Consider the following 15585-nt stretch of genomic DNA (forward strand, 5'->3'; position numbering starts at 1 on the left):
CAGTGTATAGCATCCAGTCTATAGCGTCCAGCCAATAGTGTCGAGTCTAAAGCGTCCAGTGTATAGCATCCAGTCTATAGTGTCCAGCCTATAGCGTCCAGTCTAAAGCTTCCAGTCTATAGTGTCCAGCCTATAGCGTCCAGTCTATAGCGTTCCATCTATAGCGTCCAGTCAAGAGTGTCCAGTCTATAGTGTCCAGTCTAAAGCTTCCAGTCTATAGCGTCCAGCCTATAGTGTCGAGTCTAAAGCGTCCAGTGTATAGCATCCAGTCTATAGTGTCCAGCCTATAGCGTCCAGTCTAAAGCTTCCAGTCTATAGTGTCCAGCCTATAGCGTCCAGTCTATAGCGTTCCATCTATAGCGTCCAGTCAAGAGTGTCCAGCCTATAGCGTCCAGTCTAAAGCTTCCAGTCTGTAGTGTCCAGCCTATAGCGTCCAGTCTATAGCGTTCCATCTATAGCGTCCAGTCTATAGTGTCCAGCCTATAGTGTCCAGTCTAAAGCTTCCAGTCTATAGCATCCAGTCTATAGCGTCCAGTCTAAAGCTTCCAGTCTATAGCATCCAGCCTATAGCGTCCAGTCTATAGCGTCCAGTCTATAGCGTCCCATCTATAGCGTCCAGTCAACAGTGTCCAGTCTATAGCGTCCAGCCTATAGCGTCCAGTCTAAAGCTTCCAGTCTATAGCGTCCCATCTATAGCGTCCAGTCAAGAGTGTCCAGTCTATAGCATCCAGTCTAATGATGGACTAGTTTAAAAAGATAAACATTATAAAATTAAAGTTTGTTTTTATTGTGTTTCCTGTGTAAAGGGCTCTGATTGGTCCACCAGGCAGACTCTTCTGTTCTGTTAGACCAATCCCATCAGAGCTGTTGATCAGCTCTATGGATTCAACATGTCGGCCATATTGAGTCCCAAATAATGAAACATGTCAACATTCTGACAGAAAACCATTAAAAGAAGACATGTCTGTTTGGAAGACAAGCAGGAATAGATTCTATATTATGGTGATCTTTGTCTGCGGCCTTCAGCCCCATTAATCTCATTAAAACACTGATTAATGCATTACAGTAAAAACCTTGGAGCAGAGCAGATTCAGATGAATGGAAAATCAATAGAGAGAAACCTGCAGCTCAACCATCTGATTAGCATTGGTGCTAAAGGTGGGGGAGGCAGCGAGGATGAGGAGGAGGAAGCTGAGTACCGAGTTCAGGAGGAAGGACGGTCAGTCTGTTGCCCTGGATGTGAAGCTCCTTCAGCTGAGCCAGTTCACCGATCTCCCTGGGTAACGAGATCAGGTCGTTGTCCCGGAGACTCAGCTGGACACAGAGAAATATCCGTTAGCATCTGTTAGCATGACAGCTAAAACTAAAACGAAACAGCTGTCTGATCTACTTTCTATAGTTCTAGTGAGGACGCAGGCAGCAGCGTCTGGATCAGCTGTCTGATCTACTTTCTATAGTTCTAGTGAGGACGCAGGCAGCAGCGTCTGGATCAGCTGTCTGATCTACTTTCTATAGTTCTAGTGAGGACGCAGGCAGCAGCGTCTGGATCAGCTGTCTGATCTACTTTCTATAGTTCTAGTGAGGACGCAGGCAGCAGCGTCTGGATCAGCTGTCTGATCTACTTTCTATAGTTCTAGTGAGGACGCAGGCAGCAGCGTCTGGATCAGCTGTCTGATCTACTTTCTATAGTTCTAGTGAGGACGCAGGCAGCAGCGTCTGGATCAGCTGTCTGATCTACTTTCTATAGTTCTAGTGAGGACGCAGGCAGCAGCGTCTGGATCAGCTGTCTGATCTACTTTCTATAGTTCTAGTGAGGACGCAGGCAGCAGCGTCTGGATCAGCTGTCTGATCTACTTTCTATAGTTCTAGTGAGGACGCAGGCAGCAGCGTCTGGATCAGCTGTCTGATCTACTTTCTATAGTTCTAGTGAGGACGCAGGCAGCAGCGTCTGGATCAGCTGTCTGATCTACTTTCTATAGTTCTAGTGAGGACGCAGGCAGCAGCGTCTGGATCAGCTGTCTGATCTACTTTCTATAGTTCTAGTGAGGACGCAGGCAGCAGCGTCTGGATCAGCTGTCTGATCTACTTTCTATAGTTCTAGTGAGGACGCAGGCAGCAGCGTCTGGATCAGCTGTCTGATCTACTTTCTATAGTTCTAGTGAGGACGCAGGCAGCAGCATCTGGATCAGCTGTCTGATCTACTTTCTATAGTTCTAGTGAGGACGCAGGCAGCAGCGTCTGGATCAGCTGTCTGATCTACTTTCTATAGTTCTAGTGAGGACGCAGGCAGCAGCATCTGGATCAGCTGTCTGATCTACTTTCTATAGTTCTAGTGAGGACGCAGGCAGCAGCGTCTGGATCAGCTGTCTGATCTACTTTCTATAGTTCTAGTGAGGACGCAGGCAGCAGCGTCTGGATCAGCTGTCTGATCTACTTTCTATAGTTCTAGTGAGGACGCAGGCAGCAGCGTCTGGATCAGCTGTCTGATCTACTTTCTATAGTTCTAGTGAGGACGCAGGCAGCAGCGTCTGGATCAGCTGTCTGATCTACTTTCTATAGTTCTAGTGAGGACGCAGGCAGCAGCGTCTGGATCAGCTGTCTGATCTACTTTCTATAGTTCTAGTGAGGACGCAGGCAGCAGCGTCTGGATCAGCTGTCTGATCTACTTTCTATAGTTCTAGTGAGGACGCAGGCAGCAGCGTCTGGATCAGCTGTCTGATCTACTTTCTATAGTTCTAGTGAGGACGCAGGCAGCAGCGTCTGGATCAGCTGTCTGATCTACTTTCTATAGTTCTAGTGAGGACGCAGGCAGCAGCGTCTGGATCAGCTGTCTGATCTACTTTCTATAGTTCTAGTGAGGACGCAGGCAGCAGCGTCTGGATCAGCTGTCTGATCTACTTTCTATAGTTCTAGTGAGGACGCAGGCAGCAGCGTCTGGATCAGCTGTCTGATCTACTTTCTATAGTTCTAGTGAGGACGCAGGCAGCAGCGTCTGGATCAGCTGTCTGATCTACTTTCTATAGTTCTAGTGAGGACGCAGGCAGCAGCGTCTGGATCAGCTGTCTGATCTACTTTCTATAGTTCTAGTGAGGACGCAGGCAGCAGCGTCTGGATCAGCTGTCTGATCTACTTTCTATAGTTCTAGTGAGGACGCAGGCAGCAGCGTCTGGATCAGCTGTCTGATCTACTTTCTATAGTTCTAGTGAGGACGCAGGCAGCAGCGTCTGGATCAGCTGTCTGATCTACTTTCTATAGTTCTAGTGAGGACGCAGGCAGCAGCGTCTGGATCAGCTGTCTGATCTACTTTCTATAGTTCTAGTGAGGACGCAGGCAGCAGCGTCTGGATCAGCTGTCTGATCTACTTTCTATAGTTCTAGTGAGGACGCAGGCAGCAGCGTCTGGATCAGCTGTCTGATCTACTTTCTATAGTTCTAGTGAGGACGCAGGCAGCAGCGTCTGGATCAGCTGTCTGATCTACTTTCTATAGTTCTAGTGAGGACGCAGGCAGCAGCGTCTGGATCAGCTGTCTGATCTACTTTCTATAGTTCTAGTGAGGACGCAGGCAGCAGCGTCTGGATCAGCTGTCTGATCTACTTTCTATAGTTCTAGTGAGGACGCAGGCAGCAGCGTCTGGATCAGCTGTCTGATCTACTTTCTATAGTTCTAGTGAGGACGCAGGCAGCAGCGTCTGGATCAGCTGTCTGATCTACTTTCTATAGTTCTAGTGAGGACGCAGGCAGCAGCATCTGGATCAGCTGTCTGATCTACTTTCTATAGTTCTAGTGAGGACGCAGGCAGCAGCGTCTGGATCAGCTGTCTGATCTACTTTCTATAGTTCTAGTGAGGACGCAGGCAGCAGCGTCTGGATCAGCTGTCTGATCTACTTTCTATAGTTCTAGTGAGGACGCAGGCAGCAGCGTCTGGATCAGCTGTCTGATCTACTTTCTATAGTTCTAGTGAGGACGCAGGCAGCAGCGTCTGGATCAGCTGTCTGATCTACTTTCTATAGTTCTAGTGAGGACGCAGGCAGCAGCGTCTGGATCAGCTGTCTGATCTACTTTCTATAGTTCTAGTGAGGACGCAGGCAGCAGCGTCTGGATCAGCTGTCTGATCTACTTTCTATAGTTCTAGTGAGGACGCAGGCAGCAGCGTCTGGATCAGCTGTCTGATCTACTTTCTATAGTTCTAGTGAGGACGCAGGCAGCAGCGTCTGGATCAGCTGTCTGATCTACTTTCTATAGTTCTAGTGAGGACGCAGGCAGCAGCGTCTGGATCAGCTGTCTGATCTACTTTCTATAGTTCTAGTGAGGACGCAGGCAGCAGCGTCTGGATCAGCTGTCTGATCTACTTTCTATAGTTCTAGTGAGGACGCAGGCAGCAGCGTCTGGATCAGCTGTCTGATCTACTTTCTATAGTTCTAGTGAGGACGCAGGCAGCAGCGTCTGGATCAGCTGTCTGATCTACTTTCTATAGTTCTAGTGAGGACGCAGGCAGCAGCGTCTGGATCAGCTGTCTGATCTACTTTCTATAGTTCTAGTGAGGACGCAGGCAGCAGCGTCTGGATCAGCTGTCTGATCTACTTTCTATAGTTCTAGTGAGGACGCAGGCAGCAGCGTCTGGATCAGCTGTCTGATCTACTTTCTATAGTTCTAGTGAGGACGCAGGCAGCAGCGTCTGGATCAGCTGTCTGATCTACTTTCTATAGTTCTAGTGAGGACGCAGGCAGCAGCGTCTGGATCAGCTGTCTGATCTACTTTCTATAGTTCTAGTGAGGACGCAGGCAGCAGCGTCTGGATCAGCTGTCTGATCTACTTTCTATAGTTCTAGTGAGGACGCAGGCAGCAGCGTCTGGATCAGCTGTCTGATCTACTTTCTATAGTTCTAGTGAGGACGCAGGCAGCAGCGTCTGGATCAGCTGTCTGATCTACTTTCTATAGTTCTAGTGAGGACGCAGGCAGCAGCGTCTGGATCAGCTGTCTGATCTACTTTCTATAGTTCTAGTGAGGACGCAGGCAGCAGCGTCTGGATCAGCTGTCTGATCTACTTTCTATAGTTCTAGTGAGGACGCAGGCAGCAGCGTCTGGATCAGCTGTCTGATCTACTTTCTATAGTTCTAGTGAGGACGCAGGCAGCAGCGTCTGGATCAGCTGTCTGATCTACTTTCTATAGTTCTAGTGAGGACGCAGGCAGCAGCGTCTGGATCAGCTGTCTGATCTACTTTCTATAGTTCTAGTGAGGACGCAGGCAGCAGCGTCTGGATCAGCTGTCTGATCTACTTTCTATAGTTCTAGTGAGGACGCAGGCAGCAGCGTCTGGATCAGCTGTCTGATCTACTTTCTATAGTTCTAGTGAGGACGCAGGCAGCAGCGTCTGGATCAGCTGTCTGATCTACTTTCTATAGTTCTAGTGAGGACGCAGGCAGCAGCGTCTGGATCAGCTGTCTGATCTACTTTCTATAGTTCTAGTGAGGACGCAGGCAGCAGCGTCTGGATCAGCTGTCTGATCTACTTTCTATAGTTCTAGTGAGGACGCAGGCAGCAGCGTCTGGATCAGCTGTCTGATCTACTTTCTATAGTTCTAGTGAGGACGCAGGCAGCAGCGTCTGGATCAGCTGTCTGATCTACTTTCTATAGTTCTAGTGAGGACGCAGGCAGCAGCGTCTGGATCAGCTGTCTGATCTACTTTCTATAGTTCTAGTGAGGACGCAGGCAGCAGCGTCTGGATCAGCTGTCTGATCTACTTTCTATAGTTCTAGTGAGGACGCAGGCAGCAGCGTCTGGATCAGCTGTCTGATCTACTTTCTATAGTTCTAGTGAGGACGCAGGCAGCAGCGTCTGGATCAGCTGTCTGATCTACTTTCTATAGTTCTAGTGAGGACGCAGGCAGCAGCGTCTGGATCAGCTGTCTGATCTACTTTCTATAGTTCTAGTGAGGACGCAGGCAGCAGCGTCTGGATCAGCTGTCTGATCTACTTTCTATAGTTCTAGTGAGGACGCAGGCAGCAGCGTCTGGATCAGCTGTCTGATCTACTTTCTATAGTTCTAGTGAGGACGCAGGCAGCAGCGTCTGGATCAGCTGTCTGATCTACTTTCTATAGTTCTAGTGAGGACGCAGGCAGCAGCGTCTGGATCAGCTGTCTGATCTACTTTCTATAGTTCTAGTGAGGACGCAGGCAGCAGCGTCTGGATCAGCTGTCTGATCTACTTTCTATAGTTCTAGTGAGGACGCAGGCAGCAGCGTCTGGATCAGCTGTCTGATCTACTTTCTATAGTTCTAGTGAGGACGCAGGCAGCAGCGTCTGGATCAGCTGTCTGATCTACTTTCTATAGTTCTAGTGAGGACGCAGGCAGCAGCGTCTGGATCAGCTGTCTGATCTACTTTCTATAGTTCTAGTGAGGACGCAGGCAGCAGCGTCTGGATCAGCTGTCTGATCTACTTTCTATAGTTCTAGTGAGGACGCAGGCAGCAGCGTCTGGATCAGCTGTCTGATCTACTTTCTATAGTTCTAGTGAGGACGCAGGCAGCAGCGTCTGGATCAGCTGTCTGATCTACTTTCTATAGTTCTAGTGAGGACGCAGGCAGCAGCGTCTGGATCAGCTGTCTGATCTACTTTCTATAGTTCTAGTGAGGACGCAGGCAGCAGCGTCTGGATCAGCTGTCTGATCTACTTTCTATAGTTCTAGTGAGGACGCAGGCAGCAGCGTCTGGATCAGCTGTCTGATCTACTTTCTATAGTTCTAGTGAGGACGCAGGCAGCAGCGTCTGGATCAGCTGTCTGATCTACTTTCTATAGTTCTAGTGAGGACGCAGGCAGCAGCGTCTGGATCAGCTGTCTGATCTACTTTCTATAGTTCTAGTGAGGACGCAGGCAGCAGCGTCTGGATCAGCTGTCTGATCTACTTTCTATAGTTCTAGTGAGGACGCAGGCAGCAGCGTCTGGATCAGCTGTCTGATCTACTTTCTATAGTTCTAGTGAGGACGCAGGCAGCAGCGTCTGGATCAGCTGTCTGATCTACTTTCTATAGTTCTAGTGAGGACGCAGGCAGCAGCGTCTGGATCAGCTGTCTGATCTACTTTCTATAGTTCTAGTGAGGACGCAGGCAGCAGCGTCTGGATCAGCTGTCTGATCTACTTTCTATAGTTCTAGTGAGGACGCAGGCAGCAGCGTCTGGATCAGCTGTCTGATCTACTTTCTATAGTTCTAGTGAGGACGCAGGCAGCAGCGTCTGGATCAGCTGTCTGATCTACTTTCTATAGTTCTAGTGAGGACGCAGGCAGCAGCGTCTGGATCAGCTGTCTGATCTACTTTCTATAGTTCTAGTGAGGACGCAGGCAGCAGCGTCTGGATCAGCTGTCTGATCTACTTTCTATAGTTCTAGTGAGGACGCAGGCAGCAGCGTCTGGATCAGCTGTCTGATCTACTTTCTATAGTTCTAGTGAGGACGCAGGCAGCAGCGTCTGGATCAGCTGTCTGATCTACTTTCTATAGTTCTAGTGAGGACGCAGGCAGCAGCGTCTGGATCAGCTGTCTGATCTACTTTCTATAGTTCTAGTGAGGACGCAGGCAGCAGCGTCTGGATCAGCTGTCTGATCTACTTTCTATAGTTCTAGTGAGGACGCAGGCAGCAGCGTCTGGATCAGCTGTCTGATCTACTTTCTATAGTTCTAGTGAGGACGCAGGCAGCAGCGTCTGGATCAGCTGTCTGATCTACTTTCTATAGTTCTAGTGAGGACGCAGGCAGCAGCGTCTGGATCAGCTGTCTGATCTACTTTCTATAGTTCTAGTGAGGACGCAGGCAGCAGCGTCTGGATCAGCTGTCTGATCTACTTTCTATAGTTCTAGTGAGGACGCAGGCAGCAGCGTCTGGATCAGCTGTCTGATCTACTTTCTATAGTTCTAGTGAGGACGCAGGCAGCAGCGTCTGGATCAGCTGTCTGATCTACTTTCTATAGTTCTAGTGAGGACGCAGGCAGCAGCGTCTGGATCAGCTGTCTGATCTACTTTCTATAGTTCTAGTGAGGACGCAGGCAGCAGCGTCTGGATCAGCTGTCTGATCTACTTTCTATAGTTCTAGTGAGGACGCAGGCAGCAGCGTCTGGATCAGCTGTCTGATCTACTTTCTATAGTTCTAGTGAGGACGCAGGCAGCAGCGTCTGGATCAGCTGTCTGATCTACTTTCTATAGTTCTAGTGAGGACGCAGGCAGCAGCGTCTGGATCAGCTGTCTGATCTACTTTCTATAGTTCTAGTGAGGACGCAGGCAGCAGCGTCTGGATCAGCTGTCTGATCTACTTTCTATAGTTCTAGTGAGGACGCAGGCAGCAGCGTCTGGATCAGCTGTCTGATCTACTTTCTATAGTTCTAGTGAGGACGCAGGCAGCAGCGTCTGGATCAGCTGTCTGATCTACTTTCTATAGTTCTAGTGAGGACGCAGGCAGCAGCGTCTGGATCAGCTGTCTGATCTACTTTCTATAGTTCTAGTGAGGACGCAGGCAGCAGCGTCTGGATCAGCTGTCTGATCTACTTTCTATAGTTCTAGTGAGGACGCAGGCAGCAGCGTCTGGATCAGCTGTCTGATCTACTTTCTATAGTTCTAGTGAGGACGCAGGCAGCAGCGTCTGGATCAGCTGTCTGATCTACTTTCTATAGTTCTAGTGAGGACGCAGGCAGCAGCGTCTGGATCAGCTGTCTGATCTACTTTCTATAGTTCTAGTGAGGACGCAGGCAGCAGCGTCTGGATCAGCTGTCTGATCTACTTTCTATAGTTCTAGTGAGGACGCAGGCAGCAGCGTCTGGATCAGCTGTCTGATCTACTTTCTATAGTTCTAGTGAGGACGCAGGCAGCAGCGTCTGGATCAGCTGTCTGATCTACTTTCTATAGTTCTAGTGAGGACGCAGGCAGCAGCGTCTGGATCAGCTGTCTGATCTACTTTCTATAGTTCTAGTGAGGACGCAGGCAGCAGCGTCTGGATCAGCTGTCTGATCTACTTTCTATAGTTCTAGTGAGGACGCAGGCAGCAGCGTCTGGATCAGCTGTCTGATCTACTTTCTATAGTTCTAGTGAGGACGCAGGCAGCAGCGTCTGGATCAGCTGTCTGATCTACTTTCTATAGTTCTAGTGAGGACGCAGGCAGCAGCGTCTGGATCAGCTGTCTGATCTACTTTCTATAGTTCTAGTGAGGACGCAGGCAGCAGCGTCTGGATCAGCTGTCTGATCTACTTTCTATAGTTCTAGTGAGGACGCAGGCAGCAGCGTCTGGATCAGCTGTCTGATCTACTTTCTATAGTTCTAGTGAGGACGCAGGCAGCAGCGTCTGGATCAGCTGTCTGATCTACTTTCTATAGTTCTAGTGAGGACGCAGGCAGCAGCGTCTGGATCAGCTGTCTGATCTACTTTCTATAGTTCTAGTGAGGACGCAGGCAGCAGCGTCTGGATCAGCTGTCTGATCTACTTTCTATAGTTCTAGTGAGGACGCAGGCAGCAGCGTCTGGATCAGCTGTCTGATCTACTTTCTATAGTTCTAGTGAGGACGCAGGCAGCAGCGTCTGGATCAGCTGTCTGATCTACTTTCTATAGTTCTAGTGAGGACGCAGGCAGCAGCGTCTGGATCAGCTGTCTGATCTACTTTCTATAGTTCTAGTGAGGACGCAGGCAGCAGCGTCTGGATCAGCTGTCTGATCTACTTTCTATAGTTCTAGTGAGGACGCAGGCAGCAGCGTCTGGATCAGCTGTCTGATCTACTTTCTATAGTTCTAGTGAGGACGCAGGCAGCAGCGTCTGGATCAGCTGTCTGATCTACTTTCTATAGTTCTAGTGAGGACGCAGGCAGCAGCGTCTGGATCAGCTGTCTGATCTACTTTCTATAGTTCTAGTGAGGACGCAGGCAGCAGCGTCTGGATCAGCTGTCTGATCTACTTTCTATAGTTCTAGTGAGGACGCAGGCAGCAGCGTCTGGATCAGCTGTCTGATCTACTTTCTATAGTTCTAGTGAGGACGCAGGCAGCAGCGTCTGGATCAGCTGTCTGATCTACTTTCTATAGTTCTAGTGAGGACGCAGGCAGCAGCGTCTGGATCAGCTGTCTGATCTACTTTCTATAGTTCTAGTGAGGACGCAGGCAGCAGCGTCTGGATCAGCTGTCTGATCTACTTTCTATAGTTCTAGTGAGGACGCAGGCAGCAGCGTCTGGATCAGCTGTCTGATCTACTTTCTATAGTTCTAGTGAGGACGCAGGCAGCAGCGTCTGGATCAGCTGTCTGATCTACTTTCTATAGTTCTAGTGAGGACGCAGGCAGCAGCGTCTGGATCAGCTGTCTGATCTACTTTCTATAGTTCTAGTGAGGACGCAGGCAGCAGCGTCTGGATCAGCTGTCTGATCTACTTTCTATAGTTCTAGTGAGGACGCAGGCAGCAGCGTCTGGATCAGCTGTCTGATCTACTTTCTATAGTTCTAGTGAGGACGCAGGCAGCAGCGTCTGGATCAGCTGTCTGATCTACTTTCTATAGTTCTAGTGAGGACGCAGGCAGCAGCGTCTGGATCAGCTGTCTGATCTACTTTCTATAGTTCTAGTGAGGACGCAGGCAGCAGCGTCTGGATCAGCTGTCTGATCTACTTTCTATAGTTCTAGTGAGGACGCAGGCAGCAGCGTCTGGATCAGCTGTCTGATCTACTTTCTATAGTTCTAGTGAGGACGCAGGCAGCAGCGTCTGGATCAGCTGTCTGATCTACTTTCTATAGTTCTAGTGAGGACGCAGGCAGCAGCGTCTGGATCAGCTGTCTGATCTACTTTCTATAGTTCTAGTGAGGACGCAGGCAGCAGCGTCTGGATCAGCTGTCTGATCTACTTTCTATAGTTCTAGTGAGGACGCAGGCAGCAGCGTCTGGATCAGCTGTCTGATCTACTTTCTATAGTTCTAGTGAGGACGCAGGCAGCAGCGTCTGGATCAGCTGTCTGATCTACTTTCTATAGTTCTAGTGAGGACGCAGGCAGCAGCGTCTGGATCAGCTGTCTGATCTACTTTCTATAGTTCTAGTGAGGACGCAGGCAGCAGCGTCTGGATCAGCTGTCTGATCTACTTTCTATAGTTCTAGTGAGGACGCAGGCAGCAGCGTCTGGATCAGCTGTCTGATCTACTTTCTATAGTTCTAGTGAGGACGCAGGCAGCAGCGTCTGGATCAGCTGTCTGATCTACTTTCTATAGTTCTAGTGAGGACGCAGGCAGCAGCGTCTGGATCAGCTGTCTGATCTACTTTCTATAGTTCTAGTGAGGACGCAGGCAGCAGCGTCTGGATCAGCTGTCTGATCTACTTTCTATAGTTCTAGTGAGGACGCAGGCAGCAGCGTCTGGATCAGCTGTCTGATCTACTTTCTATAGTTCAAGTGCACTAGATCTCAAAACAAATGCTCTGCGATTTCTTCGCGCTACAGTGGCCGCAGGCGTCTGGATCAGCTGTCTGGAGGAGCAGGACGCGGAAGAAGCGTATATTACCTACATAAATCTCTCTGCTCCAGACAAAGAGGGGGAGGGAGCGCATTGCGAGGGCATCTGGTGGCTTGCATCTGGACAGCACTGTCTGATCTACTTTCTATATTTCTAGTGAGGACGGCAGGCAGCATCCGTCAAAATGGAAAATACAGCTGGCTGAACTACTTTCTATAGTTCGAGAGTGAGTAGGTGAGCGAATACAAAGAACCTCGATCAGCAGCTGGAGAGTCGTACGCCTCCACCTCCCAGATATGTTGTCTGGTGTCTTTTAAATGCACCTCCCCCTATCATCTGCAGCTTTGTCAGCTTCTCGATGTCAGCAGGAAGATCCTCAAAGTCGTTGTCACTGAGATACAGCGCTCTGAGGGTGGCTGGGAGACACAAAGCACAGATGGGTGAGTTAGAAGGACTTCTCATGGTGGCTAAATCTAGAAACAGAAGGGCTGGTTCTAAGTCTGGTACCAGTATCAGAGGTTCTAGGTCTGTTACCATATCATTGGTTCTAGGTCTGGTACTAGTATCATTGGTCTCCCAGGTCTGGTAACAGTATCAGTGGTTTCTAGTCTGGTACCAGAATCAGTGGTTCTAGGTCTGTTACTCAGTATCATTGAGAGAGCTAGGCTGGTACTATATCAATGGTGGTTTCGCATTGGGTTGACGAGTTAGCTCGCTGAGCGAGAGCGCTGAGTGTGTTCTAGGTCTGAGTGATACCAGTATCAGTATTGGTATCTAGGTCTGGTACCAGTATCAGTGGTTCTAGGTCTGTTACCAGTATCATTGGTTCTAAGTCTGGTACCAGTATCAGAGGTTCTAGGTCTGTTACCAGTATCATTGGTTCTAGGTCTGGTACTAGTATCATTGGTTCCAGGTCTGGTACCAGTATCAGTGGTTCTAGGTCTGGTACCAGTATCAGTGGTTCTAGGTCTGTTACCAGTATCATTGGTTCTAGGTCTGGTACTAGTATCATTGGTTCCAGGTCTGGTACCAGTATTAGTGGTTCTAGGTCTGGTACCAGTATCAGTGGTTCTAGGTCTGGTACTAGTATCATTGGTTCTAGGTCTGGTACCAGTATCAGTAGTTCTAGCTCTGGTACAGGCCTACAGCTGCTGATCAGTTTGTCTCCTATCTGAACCGATGCAGCAGGGAGAGGTTCTACTGGCTTCTGCTGCCATCTAGTGTCTGATGACAACGTTACACCCAGACAGGCTGTATCCTGGGTCTGGTCAATTCCGACTGGATGTGGATTGTTCTAACTGGTTTGGGTTGGTTCTAGATGGTTCTGATTGGTTCTGACTGGTTGGCTTTGACTGGTTCTGGCTCGCTGATTCTGACTGGTTCTGGCTGGCTTATTTTGGCTGGTTCTGGCTGGTCGGTTTTGACTGGTTATGACTGACTGGTTCTGACTGGTTCTGGCTGGTTCTGGCTGGTTCTGACTGGCTTTGGTTGTCTGGTTCTGATTGATTCAGGCTGGTTGGTTCTGGCTGTTTGGTTTTGACTGGTTCTGGCTCGCTGGTTCTGACTGGTTCTGGTTGGTTGGTTCTGACTGGGTCTGGCAGGCTGGTTATGGCCGGTTCGTTTTGACTGGTTCCGGCTGGTTGCTTCTGGCTCACTGGTTCTGACAGTTTCTGGCTGGCTGGTTCTGACTGGTTAGCTCTAAATGGTTCTGACTGGTTCTGGTTGGTTTGTTCTGACTGGCTGGTTCTGGCTGGTTGATTCTGACTGGTTCTGGTTGGCTGGTTCTGACTGGTTCTTGCTGGTTGGATCTGACTGGTTCTGACTGAATGATTCTGGTTTGTTCTGGTTCATTCTGACTGGTTTGTTCTGACTGGTAAGTTCTGAACGGTTCTGACTGGTTCTGCCTGGCTGGTTCTGATTGATTCTTGCTGGTTGGATCTGACTGGTTCCGACTGGATTGTTCTGGTTGATTCTTGTTGGTTTGTTTTGACTGATTCTGGTTCTGAGTTGTTCTGGTTGGTTCTGGCTGCTTCTGACTTGATATTTTTGGCTGGTTCTGACTGCACATTTTTGGGTGGCTGGTTCTGGCCGGTTGGTTCTGACTGTTTCGTGCTGGTTGGTTCTGACTAGTTTGTTCTGAATGATTCTGACTAATTCTGACTGGTTTAATCTGGCTAGTTCTGAATGGTTTATTTTGGCTAGTTCTGACTGGATATTTCTGGCTGGTTCTGGTTGCATTCAGGCAGGTTGGTTCTGACAGGTTCTAACTGGATATATTTCTGGCTGCTTGGTTCTGACTGGTTCTGACTGTATATTTCTGGATAGTTCTGTCTGGTTGGTTCTGGCTGTTTGGTTCAGACTGGATATATTTCTGGCTGGTTCTGGTTCTGCAGGATCAAAGCCGCCTCCCATTATCAAGGGGAAATTCCCAGAGACAGCTTTAGTTCCCAGTTCAAGACAAGAGAAGCCCATCCAATGGATGCCGGTCCAATTGGACCCAGCAGAAGTTAAAGCAGCCCAGGTTTAAAGGTGCTGATTTTCCTAGAACCTCCAACCAGAAACCGTCCTCAGAGAGGCTGCTGATTGCTAACCAGGCATCAGCTACACTGATCTACACAGATCAATCTGGACAGGCTCCGGAGAAAAAGCTCCAGAAGCTCGGACTGGTCTTCATTAGCCTAAGGTCAAAGGTCAGCAGCAGGTTCATCAGCTGCTGTCTGAAATAAATCACATCCAGTTTTTCTCTCCTGGGTAAACGTGGAGGATTGCCAAAATGTTTTTTCTTCCACTGAATCTTCTCCCTGCTTCAGCAGCAGAGCCCAAAGCTGATCAACCTGAAGAACAACCCAGGACCACTGCCATCAAAACTCCTTAACCACAACCAGGAGAAAAGAGGAACAGTTTCAGGTGCAGCAGGTAGAAGACAAAAGATAAATACAGAAACAGCCCAAGGCATGCCCCATGGTGTGTTGGTGAAGCTCCCTCAGGTATAAGAGAAAAGGTAAAGACAGAAACAGCCCAAGGCGTGCCCCATGGTGTTATGGTTGAAGCTCCCTCAGGTAGAAGAGAAAAGGTAAAGACAGAAACAGCCCAAGGCGTGCCCCATGGTGTTATGGTTGAAGCTCCCTCAGGTAGAAGAGAAAAGGTAAAGACAGAAACAGCCCAAGGCGTGCCCCATGGTGTTATCGTTGAAGCTCCCTCAGGTAGAAGAGAAAAGGTAAAGACAGAAACAGCCCAAGGCGTGCCCCATGCTGTTATGGTTGAAGCTCCCTCAGGTAGAAGAGAAAAGGTAAAGACAGAAACAGCCCAAGGCGTGCCCCATGGTGTGTTGGTGAAGCTCCCTCAGGTAGAAGAGAAAACGTAAAGACAGAAACAGCCCAAGGCGTGCCCCATGGTGTGTTGGTGAAGCTCCCTCAGGTAGAAGAGAAAACGTAAAGACAGAAACAGCCCAAGGCGTGCCCCATGGTGTGTTGGTGAAGCTCCCTCAGGTAGAAGAGAAAAGGTAAAGACAGAAACAGCCCAAGGCGTGCCCCATGGTGTGTTGGTGAAGCTCCCTCAGGTAGAAGAGAAAAGGTAAAGACAGAAACAGCCCAAGGCGTGCCCCATGGTGTGTTGGTGAAGCTCCCTCAGGTAGAAGAGAAAACGTAAAGACAGAAACAGCCCAAGGCGTGCCCCATGGCGTGTTGGTGAAGCTCCCTCAGGTAGAAGAGAAAAGGTAAAGACAGAAACAGCCCAAGGCGTACCCCATGGTGTTATGGTTGAAGCTCCCTCAGGTAGAAGAGAAAAGGTAAAGACAGAAACAGCCCAAGGCGTGCCCCATGGTGTTATGGTTGAAGCTCCCTCAGGTAGAAGAGAAAAGGTAAAGACAGAAACAGCCCAAGGCATGCCCCATGGTGTTATGGTTGAAGCTCCCTCAGGTAGAAGAGAAAAGGTAAAGACAGAAACAGCCCAAGGCGTGCCCCATGGTGTTATGGGTGAAGCTCACTCAGGTAGAAGAGAAAAGGTAAAGACAGAAACAGCCCAAGGCGTGCCCCATGGTGTTATGGGTGAAGCTCACTCAGGTAGAAGAGAAAAGGTAAAGACAGAAACAGCCCAAGGCGTGCCCCATGGTGTTATGGTTGAAGCTCCCTCAGGTAGAAGAGAA

At 49.2% G+C, this 15585-nt stretch overlaps 1 protein-coding gene across 2 annotated transcripts in view; it reads right to left on the reverse strand.

Annotated features, from left to right (window-relative positions):
* rsu1 (Ras suppressor protein 1) overlaps nt 1-15585 on the reverse strand; it is a 38895-nt gene that overhangs the window by 18158 nt on the left and 5152 nt on the right. For both annotated transcript variants that reach the window (XM_038268247.1, XM_038268240.1), the window contains 2 exons: nt 11776-11857; nt 1200-1315 (listed from right to left, as the gene is read on the reverse strand). In XM_038268247.1, the coding sequence (XP_038124175.1) occupies nt 1200-1315; nt 11776-11857 (198 nt within the window). The remainder of the gene's footprint in view (nt 1-1199; nt 1316-11775; nt 11858-15585) is intronic.

The sequence above is a fragment of the Cyprinodon tularosa genome, unplaced genomic scaffold, assembly GCF_016077235.1.
Source record: "Cyprinodon tularosa strain WSP-4 unplaced genomic scaffold, ASM1607723v1 ctg1188, whole genome shotgun sequence".
Classification (NCBI taxonomy): domain Eukaryota; kingdom Metazoa; phylum Chordata; class Actinopteri; order Cyprinodontiformes; family Cyprinodontidae; genus Cyprinodon; species Cyprinodon tularosa.